The sequence below is a fragment of the Schistocerca piceifrons genome, chromosome X (genome assembly GCF_021461385.2).
Source record: "Schistocerca piceifrons isolate TAMUIC-IGC-003096 chromosome X, iqSchPice1.1, whole genome shotgun sequence".
Taxonomy (NCBI): domain Eukaryota; kingdom Metazoa; phylum Arthropoda; class Insecta; order Orthoptera; family Acrididae; genus Schistocerca; species Schistocerca piceifrons.
The window spans coordinates 220781666-220795968 of NC_060149.1; the positions used below are offsets into that span (position 1 = coordinate 220781666).

The 14303-nt window shown below is 43.0% G+C and overlaps 1 protein-coding gene across 2 annotated transcripts in view; it reads left to right on the forward strand.

Moving 5' to 3' along the window:
- The window catches only part of LOC124721400 (EIN3-binding F-box protein 1-like), a 630141-nt gene that overhangs the window by 158277 nt on the left and 457561 nt on the right, over nucleotides 1-14303 (forward strand). Inside the window, exon 2 of one of the 2 annotated variants that reach the window (XM_047246340.1) lies at nucleotides 396-559. The exons of the other annotated variant lie outside the window; for it this stretch is intronic. Coding sequence (XP_047102296.1) covers nucleotides 396-559 — 164 coding nt within the window. The remainder of the gene's footprint in view (nucleotides 1-395; nucleotides 560-14303) is intronic. 2 annotated transcript variants of the gene reach the window in all.

A 14303-nucleotide genomic window follows, 5' to 3' on the forward strand; every position in this document is an offset into this window, starting at 1 on the left:
CTGATTTCTCAGGATCTATGCCCCCAAATTGCGTGAAAACGTAATCACGTGTCAGTTCTAGTATAATATATTTGTCCAATGAATACCCGTTTATCAACTGCATTTCCGCTTGGTGTAGCAATTTTAATGGCCAGTAGTGTATTATTTATGGGGCAACAAAGTGGTCGTAATCCAGTAACCGATCAATGTTCATTGCTCTTGACATCAATGCCCATAGAACCGTATCAGGGTTTTGGTGATGATCTGCACAATGTGATCAATGTAGAACTACGTGCAGGCTGTAGAGCGTCGCTGTTTGGGAAGTGCCGTCGGGCTGGTACCGCAGCGTTGCTAATAACAGCTGATGGTGCGAGCGACAGGAAGGGAGTGGACGGCGTGCACGATTTGTGTTGTAGCGCCGGAGCTGCTGGAGGACCTGTTGGCCGCCATAGCGGAGGAGCACGTGCTGCACCGCAAGCATCTGCACATGCTCGTCACGCCGGCCATCACCAGCCTCGACCTGTCGCTCGGCACCGGCGACACGCTCTCCGGCTTCCGCTTCATGCTCCAGCGCTGCAAGGTACGTCCCAGGTAACAACTCACTCCCGTGCAGGGACGGAGGCAGTGAACATGTGCATCACACGGCCCCTCCGCCACAGGCACTGAGACGCTGCTGGCGTGACGTGGGCGATAGTTTTCAAATGGAGAAAGTAGACAGCCGTTACTTATAGTTTGCCAGCGACGATAGTCTGCTGGTGGGGACACACATGTGGTAAGTAATGTTTTAGCAAGGAGGTTGTCAGAGTGGGATAAAAAATTTCCCCAGGCCGTACAGTCCAGAATCAGTATGCCAATCAGGCAAAATAGCCGTGACCATTGAGGCAACCATCCCACCATACCACTAGGTTGAAGATACCCGTTTGGTAAAATACTGTGTCTTGCTGCGCGAAGAAATCTGTAACAGCCTGCTGCACATCCTCGTCTGACAGGAGTCGTCGACCCTTCAAGGACTTTTTTAAGGGACCGAAGGTGTAATCGTCGCACGGGGAACGAGGAGGACTATAGGGTGGGTGCTCGCATGCCTCCCGGACTGACCGTGTTGGGCGGCGAGTAAGTTACTTGACTGGTTTAAAGTTTTGATGCCGTCTTTAATCACGTGAGCCTGGCAACTAATTTGGTGGTCAGCCAGAAAGCGAAGGGAAACATACTGACCTTAGTTTCCAGTCTGCACGGAAGTGCAGAAAAGTGTGTATTTTCCATTTCTTTGCGGGATCAGGACTATGATTTCAATAAAAGTTTAAAGTTCCAAAGATTTAATTTAATTAAAGTTTCTCACAAACAACACTTAAAATTGCGTTATGGTCAGTTGAAAACAAGTCTTTCTAACCTAACAGCACCTTTAGCAGTTCAGAGGCGACCTCTACGGTAACTTCCTACCAGATTGTTTTTCGCCCTGACTAATACTCAATTGAAAGTTCGCAATAAATGTTCAAAAATTAATGCTCGCCATAAAAGTGGAAATAAATTCACCTCTTGCCACGCGGAATTGAATTTCACACGGATGGCACACAAACAGTTATTTTACCGAATTCTAAACGATCTAGGACGCGAGTTCACTATCCGTTTTCACTGCCAAATACGCGCTTGTCACAGTTCGGGTCTAACGTCATCCGAGGCAGAGCGTGGACCTCAAAGTGTCTGAGAGCGAAGTGAACCTTTCTGCTGCTTCATGGGCTGTTTTTATAAGGTGCTGGCGCGGACTGCCGAGAAAACATCTGTTGTCTCTGTCTATTTGCATACGGCGGCAGTCTACAAACGACCGCTATCTCGGGCACATAATCTTTAATAATATAGTTACTAATTACTTCAGAAACTTCTTAATTTTTGCTGGTATGCAGATAAGCAGATTGAAAGCACGTAGAAAGTTTCAGCTTGCTAGAATGAAAACTTTGCTTAATAGAATTTATTTAGTGGAACTAATGGTAGATTGTTGCCTCTGAACCATACCTTTGCTAAGACTTATATCAGTTGCTATTTATGTTACAAGTCTTAAACTTGGTGTAGCTCTATTATTTGATATATTTGATCATCTGGTTTAACCAAAATCCTCTATAATTAAAATTTCAAGTACTTAATGTACAACACTTAGGTACGTTTCAGTTGCAAAATTAGTTTTTATTTAATTACTCAAAAACTATAAGTGGTAGATTAACGTGGACTCTCTGTTATTATTTTTGGGGTGTACTGAAGCATAAAACAAACTTTCAAGTTTCTAAGTCAATTATTTAGCGCCTCTGATTTTTCCGAAAAACGTGGATTCTGGCGTTAATTTTTGTATTATGGTTTTCGAAACCAGCATCACTTATTTATAACTTCCAACTGCACCTTCTGACCAAATTCTGGCTTCCTAGCGTCATTATTTAGCGCCTCTGATTTTTCTCGTAAAACGGCATTTTTCCTAAGTTTAGAACATCAAGACTTGGTATTTGGAACATTATTACACTAAACTATAATTTAACAAAGTTTTAAACATAAATTTTGATTTTTAATTTCGTACTAAATTGTGGTGCAATACTTGTGTGCTACATGCAGACGCGTTAAGGTGACGTGGCGCTACTAGCAGTGAACTGGGGTAAGTCCCGGCGCAGTCGCTCGCCTCTGTATCTCACAAATGATACAGCGCCTGGTTTGCTTCAACCGGCATATTGTGTCGAATCGTGACCAGCACGGAACTTGGTATACCATTCCACAATGTTGGTTTTCGACAGACATGCAGCTGCATACAAATTTTTCATTCTCCAATGGATGTCTGTCGGTGTTTGTCCTTCGGCGGCCAAGGAAAGAATAACAGCAGTTTGGTCCTATTTGGACGTATTTGGTAATAACGTCGCCATCGTTCACATCTCCGCATTTATCGCACGTACGACCGAAAGATACGAATACCACACTAATTCCTTGTCTATATGTCGGTGCGTATATACTCGCATCGAAGTCGCGCTGCGTTGCGTATACACTGCAGCGACCTCAAGCGTAAACTTCTTAATCGCCCCTTATAAAACTTCCGTAGAAAGTTTAAGGAAATAATTTCTTGATGTTTGTGGAACTAGGGAGGAAAAACGATGGTATAAATAAGCTGCGAACACAGAGGAAAGACGGAAACAATAATGACGCTGCTTCAGTAATAAGCAGTGCATCGGCTGCTTGATAAACACACTCTTATTCGTTAAGTACCTCTGGGGTTTGAGAAGACGATTACGCAAAAATTACAAGACCTGCAGATAACAGATGCGTATCATTGGGCAGAGCATCTTTCCGAGTTTTTAACTCATATTACAGGAGCTCAATAAGGGTTGTGGTGCGATAAACGTCAATATATGCGTGCGACTTGTTGAAATCGCTGTTGATGCTGACCCTCTCCGCCACCTTTTGGAGATCTGTTCCTTGGGTTGTCTATCCGCAGGTTCAAGCGAATTACCTGTAACAATATGGAGCGAATAATTTTTTCACATGTTCTTACACGCATACTCCTTAGTGGTACGCACTGTAGGTATCTCATCACAGAGCATATTATGAATCGAGACTTGGAGGGATGCTGTATCGACTGGTGTCATTTTTCTGTATGTCTCGTAATTTTTTATGCAGGCTTCTTCTGAAATCCCAGAGGTATAAGTGTCTGTCAAATAAAAATGGAGCTCCCGCCATAATACGTATACTGCACCATAGATGGTCCCACTGTTGTTACGTTCCGACACTGTCACCGCTCTGGTTGGGGAACGGCATAGTGCCCCTTCACCGGTGCATACGGATGATCGGTTGTCACGTTGATTGTTGGCGGACTAGTCTATCGTGTCCGCTCATCTGTTGGCATTGAGGCAAGCAAAGGAGCAGAGAGGTGTGGTTCGTTTTCTGGTGGCTGAGTTTGCTGGCATAAGCGAAATTCACAGTCGCATGTCCGCTGTGTACGGTGGACACTGCATGTCTCTGACGTGTATACACGAGTGACAGAGTAGTTTCCGAGAAGGGGCTCTTCAATGCAAGACAATCGGCACCCAAGAGAGGTCCATCTAGCCATTATCCCCTGATCTGATGGGGCGGATTGATAGCCTTACTCGAGTAGACCGACGAATCACGGAGGAAGACATTCGGTTCAGCTCTGCATCAGCCATCGCTCCGTTTATGCCATCATCAAAGACTACTTGCATTACCGCCAAATTTGCGGGCAGTAGGTGCCGCATAACGTGACGGAGGGGGAGAAGATGGACAGAATGGCTTCAAGTCTGATTCATCTGCTGTGGTACCACGAGGAAGGGCATGTGTTTCTGTCCCGTATCGTTACAGGGGACGAAACGTGGTATGTACCACCGTTTCGAGCCCGGGGCAAATGACAAAGCCAATATTGGAAACGTCCAACATCTCCCCCCCCCCCTCGCCCTCCCCCCTCCGCCCTCCAAGAAACCCGAAACTGTTCGCATAAGTTCTTCTTCGATTGTAGCGGCCCTCTGCTCGTCGATTTTTTTCGAGTGTCGAACCACAATCAATGCGCAGTGCTATGAAGACACTTTGCAGAAAATGCGACACGTTATAAAATCAAAACGACCAGGAATACTGTAGGGCTAAACCATCTTGCTCCACGATAACTCCCTCAGCCATACTGCCAATCGGACAAAGGCTACGCTTCAGCGATTTGATGGGGAAACACTGCAAAATCCTCCGCACAGTCCGGATCTTCCATCGTGAAAATTCACGTCTTTGGCGCCCAGAAGAAAGACATGTGTAGACATTGGTTTCAGTCGGACGGGGAAGTGAAAGAGTGGACGCGGTTGTAGATCCCTCAACGGCTGACCGCGTCCTATGAAACAGGTCAAAAAATGGTCAAATGGCTCTAAGCACTATGGGACTTAACATCTGAGGTCATCAGTCCCCTAGACATAGAACTACTTAAACCTAACTAACCTAAGGACATCACACACATCCATGCCCGAGGCAGGATTCGAACCTGCGACCGTAGAAGCAGCGCAGTTCGAGACTGAAGCGCCTAGAACCGCTCGGCCACAATGGCCGGCTATGAAACAGGAATTGATCGTGTCGTCACCCAGTGAGGGTGGTGATTGCTTTTGAATGGAACCATTCCATTCTCCTGTTGTGGCGGGTTTTCCGATTTTATTTGACTGCTCTTCATGTTTTCGAATAACCCTTTATAATTCATTCCAGTGGCCAATAAAAGTGAATGAATAAAGAGGAACACATTAGGGGCGTATGAACAAGAATGACGGGAATGAGTAGTGACGGGGAAAGTTGAATTCAATATAAAAAAAAAGTGGATAAATGTAGGGATAGGTAGGTCGAGTGAAGGTAGGTGGCCCAGTGACAGTAGAGTGGGATCAGAATCCGAGGTATTCAAACATCTATGAAAGAAATAAATTCTTGTTTTTTGTCTCAAAATGCAGGCATTATCTTCTGACGTTCCACAGACCATTTATTGACACCACTGAACAATTTTATTGAGAACGTTTGCTTTTAATAGTGATCATCTTTTCTTGTTGTTCCAGGATATTTTCACAATTTGCTTTATTCTTTTACCCAGTAAAATGCACTTTCCTAATATTTGCTTTCTAATTAAAATCAAACACGTAGTTTTTCGTTTTGCCGATACAATTTAACTTATCGTGTTGCTTATTTGTGTTGACGATATTCTGATCTAACTTCTTCGTTCAGCTCCATTATTCGTTGCTATTTGTCATTGTCAACAGTAACATTATTTCACACAACTTTTGGCTTTAAATCTAGCAGAAAATTATTGATTGGATATCACTGGACCTTACCTCACTATGTAAGGTGTCTATTACAAATGTGATGGAGACCTGATGTTGCAGGAATATGTTAATTATTTATAATATTTTATCAGTTACAATGGTATTCCTACGTAGCTTCGTTTTTAGCTTGAAACTGTGAGATGATGTGTGTAGTCCTGAGCTATCAAGCTACTCAATCTCCAGTCACACTACGGCCTTCAGTAAACAAATAATTTCTTCGGATTAGGTTTTATGTGCAAAACCCTGATTCAGCATGCATCATCTTAAAAGGCCCACAAGAAAGATCAAATTTGTTTGAGGCTCATTTCATTGTTATTGTGCATCCCCCTCCAGTCTCTAATAACGGTAATATTAACGTTTTTGGTAACAGTCCACTCCCAATTTAAATACAGAAAACTAATTTGCTTTGATTCATCTTTTGCATTCTCATTTTCTCATTCGTCACCAATTTAAATTGTTTGTGAGTCAAAAATAGTTTTTGTATGTCCATCTTTGTGACTGAAGGTCTGGGAGACTTCGGCCGTTCACTTATGTAAGAAAATGAAACACCTACAGCCCTCCTTATGATGTCATTTATTGTGTGGCTACCAGTTTCGGCGCTTCAGTGCACCACGTTCAGGCCTTAGCTGAGGATAACACCATCCGTATACACAATGCCACTGTGGCCAAAATAACTGGTTTACGCAGACTACCTGTACCTGTGATGTTGTCTCTCCAACCATCAACTGTCAACTTTTTTGGAGAGACAACATCGTAGTTACAAGTAGTCTGCGTAAACGAGTTACGTTGGCCACTGATGCCTCGTGGTGTTAACCCCTTCAGCATCGGCTCAGGTCTGAAGATGGTGCACCAAAGCGCCGAAACTGGTGGGCACACAATAAATGACATCATAAGGAGGGCTGTAGGTGTTTCATTTTCTTACATAAATAAATAGTTTGTGTGATTGTCTCTTGTAAGTCTGTTCTAGAAATATTTTATGACTAGTGTTGTTATTTTAGTGGCCTTCGTTTGATTGTAGTCACATTCACATTTACTCATAGTTATCATGAAATGTATGTTCCCAGTATATTTTAAACAATAGAGCTTCTGCCTTCGGTTAAGGTTACGGTCATACTGACGGGACTTGTGCTTTACAAAGATGAGGAGTGACACTTGAAGATAAGATGCAACTAAAAATGTAGAAGACTGAAGTAGTACCCAGTTACAAGCATCAGAAGGTACTTTAAAGAAAGACATGCTTTATTTTGAGGAAAGGAAAAAACAAATATTTCGACAGAAAAACTTTCGAAGAACGAGTAATACATAGTGGACGTTCTATTAAATTAGCTTTAAATTAAGATGGAGAATGTTTTGTGGAGGGAATATTTTAAATTTGTTTCAAAATACAAAGATGTAGTATTCCCTTATGGAACGCCTAAATGACTCCTGCAAATTACTTTACAGCGGTTTGAGATTAGCTGATGCATTCAAAGCACAGTTTAAGAATGAAGACACAAAATGAGACTGTTTCATTTTGGTCTATTTACTTTGGCCACTCAGAAAATTATGGCCATTCCTCCACAGCATCTGGACAGTCCATAACGTGGCATGAACGTTTATAATTGTTGTGCTATAAGTAGCGAATTCATTCTTTCAACTTTATGTGTAGATAATTAAAAAAGCTACTGATTAACATGACTTTGACAAAAAGCAGATGCAGATAACTCTACGATTTAGAACAAGTATTGCAGTAAGGTCTGTCAGGTGTCCAAATGCTCCCATCATCAGCCCCCGATGATAGGAGATGAATGGTGGTGAAACGTCCCAAAGAAAACAAGGTGTTCGATGATCAAGAACCACCTAACAGAGTGGTCGTCGAAAACTTGGATGCTCTGTACAGCAAACTAGGCGACAACCGGTAGGGCGGTCCACAGCGGAGGTGCAATGACGGCTTGAGAAGCGAACAAATATTTCTTCCCATCACATCAACGGACGTGTCAGCATATGCCGTCCTCATGGGGTCTGTTTCTCGACAAATGCACCGTCAAATATGCAAAGACGGTGAGTGGCATTGTTATGCTATGAGGAACATTCTCCAGAGGTTCCCTGCGACATACGGTTGTTGCAGCACACAGCGTGAAAGTTGTGGACCACAGTACGTCAATATTACTGTCGACCATTTGTATCCCTTAGCTGCTGACATTTCCACCACGCAACCGAGCAGTATAAAGCAAGCAAAATACAACATGATTTATGAGCATTGCGTAGCACAGCAATAGCTTACTTGCCTTTTACGGCCCACTAAATCGGCTGTAGGTGAAATTTATATCTTTGCTGGCAATACCGTGGATCAGGCTGGCTTGAATGAAACTGGATTAAAGGATACTCGATCTCCTCTTGTCGATGTCGTGGTCATTATTGGAAAATAATGTCGTCTTCAATAACACCTGCGATTAGAGCAGGTGAACTTAATTACAAGACAGCTATACTGACCGCCAGATTCAGCACATCATTCGGCGAATGACTCAGTGACGGTCTAAGAGCGATAGCGCGGAAATACCCAAGTCATACGCCATTAGTAAGCGTGACTTTAGTCTAGTGTCGACTGCGGAAACTGCGTACACTAATAATAGCGGCAGGGACAACATGTTCTTGCAATACAAAATATTGTACCAGACAACTAAGTCAAACAAAAGGACCGATATCCCATCCGTGAAAGAAATACACTGCCTGACAAGAAAAGTGACGCAATCAGAAGACACTGTCGGATAGTAATGTAGCTTTGTACACGTTCACACCATCAACGGGAATCTACACTGAAGCACCAAAAACTTGATATAGGCACGCATGTTCAAATACAGACATACACTTTGTGATAAAAAGTACCGGGACACCTGACTGAAAATGACTTACAACTTCGTGGCGCCCTCCATCGGTACTGCTGGAATTCAATATGATGTTGGCCCACCCTTAGCCTTGATGACAGCTTCCATTCTCGCAGGCATACGTTCAGTCAGGTGCTGGAAGATTTCTTAGGGAATGGCAGCTCATTCTTCACGCAGTGCTGCACTGAGGAGAGGTATCGATGTCGGTCGGTGAGACCTGACACGAAGTCGGCGTTCCAAAACATCCCAAAGGTGTTCTGTAGGCTTCAGGTCAGGACTCTGTGCAGGCCAGTCCATTACAGGGATATTACTGTCATGTAGCCACTCCACCACAGGTCGTGCATTATGAACAGGTGCTCGATGGTGCTGAAAGATGCTTTCGCCATCCCCGAATTGCTCTTCAACAGTTGGAAGCAAGATGGTGTTTATAACATCAATATAGTCCTGTACTGTGATAGTGCCCCGCAAAACAAGGGTTGCAAGCCCTCTCCATGAAAAACATGACCACACCATAACACCACCGCCTCCGAATTTTACTGTTGGCACTACACACTCTGGCAAATGACGTTCACCGCGCGGGGTAGCCGCGCGGTCCCAGGCGTCTTGTCACGGTTCGCGCAGCTCCCCACCGTCAGAGGTTCAAGTTCTCCCTCGGGCATGGATGTGTGTGTTGTCCTTAGCGTATGTTAATTTAAGTTAGATTAAGTAGTGTGTAAGCTTAGGGACCGATGACCTCAGCAGTTTGGTCCCATAAGACCTTACCACAAATTTCCAGATGACGTTCACCGGGCATTCACCATACCCACACCCTGCCATCGGATCGCCACGCTGTGTACCATGATTCGTCACTCCACACAACGTTTTTCCACTGTTCAGTTGGCCCATGTTTACGCTCCTTGCACCAAGCGAGGCGTCGTTTGGCATTTACCGGCGCAATGTGTAGCTTATGAGCAGCCGCTCGACCATAAAATCCAACTTTCGCAGTACTTGCAGTGGATCCTGATGCAGTTCGGAATTCCTGTGTGACAGTCTGGATAGATGTCGGCCTATTACACATTAGGACCCTTTTCAACCGTCGGCGGTCTCTGTCAGTCAACAGACGAGGTCGGCCTGTACGCTTTTGTGCTGTACGTGTCCCTTCACGTTTCCACTTCCCTATCATATATGGAAACAGTCGACCTAGGAATGTGGAAATCTCGGGTACAGAGACGTATGGCACAAGTGACATCCAATCACCTGACCACGTTCAAAGTCCGTGAGTTCCCTGGAGCACCCCATTCTGTCTCTCACGGTGTCTAATGGCTACTGAGATCGCTGATATGGAGTACCTGGCAGCAGGTGGCAGCACAATCCACGTAACATGAAAAACATATGTTTTTGGGGGTGTCCAGGTACTTTTGATCCCATAGTGTTTGTAAACAGGCAGAATACTCCGTGATGCTGTCGGCAACGCCTATATAAGACTACAAGTGTCTGCGAGGTAGCGATGAAGTGGGGATTTTTCAGTACGACCATTTCACGAGTGTACCGTGAGTATCAGAAATCCGATAAAACGCCAAATCTTCGACATCACTGCTGCCGGAAAAAGATCCTACAAGTATGGGACAAACGACGACTGAAGAGAATCGTTCAACGTCACAGAAGTGCAACCCCTCTACAAATTGCTGCATATTTCAATGTGGGCCATCAACAAGTATCAGCGTGCGAACCATTCAACGAAACATCATCGATATGGGCCTTCGGCTCCATATACCATTGATGAATGCACGACAGAAAGCTTTACGTCTCGACTGGGCCCTTCTACACCAGCATTGGACTGTTGATGACTGGAAACATTTTGCTTGGTCGGACGAGTCTCAGTTCAAATTGTATCGAATGGATGGACGTGTACTGGTACGGCCAAATCACATGAATCCATGGACCCAGTACGTCAGCAGGGAACTGTTAAGGCTGTTAGAGACTCTGTAATGGTGTGGGGCGTGTGCATGTGAAGTTATATGGGACCCCTGATACGTCTAGATATGACTTTGACAGGTGACACGTACGTAAGCATCCTGTCTGGTCACCTGCATCCATTCATGTCCATTGTACATTCCGACGGAGTTGGGCTATTGCAGCAGGACAATGCGACACCCCACACGTCCAGAATTGCTACAGAGTGGCTCCAGAACCACTCTTTTGAGTTTAAACACTTCCGCTTGCCTCCAAACTCTTCAGGCATGAACATTATTGAGCATATCTGGGATGTCTTGCAACGCCTGTTCAGAAGACCCTCCACCCCCTGGTACTCTTAAGGATTTATGGACAGCTCTGCAGGATTCATGGGGTCAATACCCGCCAGCATTACTTCAGACAGCAGTCGAGTCCATGTCACGTCGTTTTGCAGCACTTCTGCGTGCTCGCGGGGGTCCTACACGATATTTGCCAGGTGTACCACTTTCTGTGGCTCTTTAGCGTAAATGATTAGAGTTGCAATTTCCTGTGACAGAACGGCCATAGATTGCGTTAGCGTTGTTCATGTTTTTACCAGGGCTCGTGGGATGTTTAAAGGGCGCCAACAGTCAGATTTTGAGTAATCACTGTGAATGACATGGAGATGCCACGGATTTGTGTGAGTCAGCTTTATCAGCAGAGCGTGTTGACGAATGTCTTCACATTGTCTTCAAGAATAAATACAAAATCGTGGTGCGATTTTCAACAGGACAACGTAGCTCTACAAATGGCACGTGGCTCTTCGAACCATCTGCATGATGTTGATGTACTTCCATGGCCAGCAAGACCCCCAGATTGGTTCCCGATTGAACATGTCTGGTGCCAGCTCGGACGTCAACTTCGTTGCAGTGCCAGTATTCAGGATATAAAGGATCAGTTACAACAGTTGTGAGCCAGCTTGCCTCAGGAGATGATACAACGGCATTTCGACACGATTCCCAAACGAATCAGTTCATACATTCAGGCGAGAGGGAGTGGAACGTCATATTGATGATTGGGCTCAAACTGTAAAGTTATTCGCAAATCTGGCTCGATTTTGTAAACACTGTAAATACATACCCTCTCAGCCCACGAAGTTTCATTTCGTGTCCTCGTCCTTTTCTGTGTGCTTCACTTTTTTTGTCAGACACTGTACCTAAGCCTTTCTTGTTACGAACACGTGCGACCATATCAATATCATGCTGTTATAGTGACAGTGGACACCAAAGAGAAAAAAAAGAAGAAATCCAGAAGACTAAGAGATAGTTTGTGTTTGGTAGAACTCCTAGACTATCGTTAATGTCTGACTTAAACCTAAAAGACAGAATGAGAAAATTTTGTGCGAAGGTGACAGACGTACAAGAGTTGTGATCAAAACTTAAATATATTACGAATTGCTCTCTAGATGACTGAACGCTAACTAGCGTAATACAGAAGTCATACATTTTCTTAATGGTACGATTTGGGAAATGATTCGAAAACTTGTATCTGAAATGTTTATGAAAACTTAACAGGAAATTGTGCATCCATAACTCTGCATGACGCTTACGACAATTTCCCGTCAGATCTTGATGGAAGATCTTTCATAGTACCCTAAGAGATTCTGGTTCTCTGTTAAGTCAATGAACGAATCGAAACATCCAATCTGTTTTTTAATGGCTCAGACAGCCAGCGATACAAACGAGAATATTTTGGTAGGTGACAGATTAAATTCTGGCGTGAACAGTGTACTAATGCATGTTACTGTTCGCAAAAGAGAGCTGCTGAATTAATAACACCCTTTATTACAAAACAAGTATGAGGAAAGTTCTGTTGTTAGGTAGTAGCATTGGATAGATCTTGCAGGAAAAATTAGGTGTCAGATACCGGGTCACAAGTATTTTCAAGCCAGAGCATGTCTTAGCCAAGTGATAGAGGATACAGGATCATTAAGCAAGGCTTTTATAAAGCATGATCAAGTTGTGGCAGCGGATGGAGTGGGAAACAGTATTGATAGGGATCAGGGCTACAAAATTGAGTGTGACCTGGTAAAAATAGCATCTGCAACGAACCATACAAATGTTGGCTTGGTTCCTTCTTGTATGCGGTACTGAACAGGTCTGTCAGGAGGGTCAATATGGAGCTAGATCAGCTGCTTGGAGCGGCTACTTTGCCAGGCGTAGGTTTGGTTCCTGTTGATAGTATTGGTAGGTGTGACTTCACACGACATGGCCTGCATCTCAGTAGGAAAGGGAAGGGTAAATTGACTGAGATGATAGCAAAATATTTACGGTGGGGGCACTGAAACTCATGGGAGTACGTATTTTTTTGGCTAATACCAGTGTCCAATCATCCAACATTGATTCAAATTAAGCTTAATGAGAAGCTTGGACAGGCAGGTATTAGAGATGTTAAAATATCACAAGAGTCTCATAACAGTACAGTGAAAAATAATATTAGTGTGTCACAAGATTCTCATAAAAGCACAGTGAAAAATAATGTTGGTATATTGCATTAGTATATCAGAGGATTGAAAAACAACGTAGATGAGCTTCTAGTTTGTTTGGAATATTTAGAGATTGGGGGTGGAATAGATGTATTATGCCTGTCTGAACATCATATTGTCACAGTTATGGAAATGGTAAATGCAGGTGAATATAAACTTTCAGCAGTTGTAAATAAAGACACTATGGAGAGAGGAGGAGTTCCCATATATGTTAAAATCTGTCAGAGTGTGAAAAATTTTTTAAATAAAAAATTTCGTGTAGAGCAACATACAGAAGCATGTGCGTGTGAGATTAAACTAAATAACGATACTTCTATAATTGTAGCCGTGTGTAGGTCCCCATCTGGAAATGTTCAGCTATTTTTGTAAAACTTGGATTCTTTGTTGTGCTATCTGTCAGACAGAGGGAAGCAAATTATTGTTTTTGGAAATTTCAATGTAGATTTTCTGAAAGAGTCTGATAGAAAGCTTGACCTTGAAGTATTACTTGGTTCTCTCAATTTGACATCAGTTATTGATTTTCCTACTTGGGTGGTACAGGAAAGTATCACACTGATTGATAATGTTTTTACAGACCAAGATAAATTAAATCAAATAAAAACTTTTCCTGTTGAGAATGGTCTGTCTGATCATAATAAACAGCTAGTTACAGTAGATGAAATAGCTCGATACAGTAATTCAAAACAGTTCTCCAAAATAGTGTGTTCAATTAACGATTTTACAATTTAAAATTTTAGAGAACGCTTGCAACAGTTATATTGGGATGAGGTTTACAGGGAACGTGATGCTAATTTAAAATTTAACCTATTTCATGATACTTTTGTGAGCATATTTGAAAACTTTTTCTCTAAGAAGACAGAGAAATATACTTGAAAGAAACAATCTAAAAAGCCATGGCTTACTAAAGGGATAAAAACATTTTGTAAAGGGAAAAGGGAAATGTATCTAATAGCTAGGAGGAGCAATGATCCAGAAACAGTGAAACATTATAAAAACTACTACACTGTATCAAGAAAAGTTATCAAAAAGTCCAGAAGTATGTGTATTATGTCTGATATTATAATATCTGATAATAAAATTAAAACAATTTGGAATAATGTTAAACAGGGCAACCAACAGCACAGGAAGAGTGTACTTCTACCAAACGCATTGAAAAGTTTGTTAACAAGAAGTCAGAAGTATAAAACATTT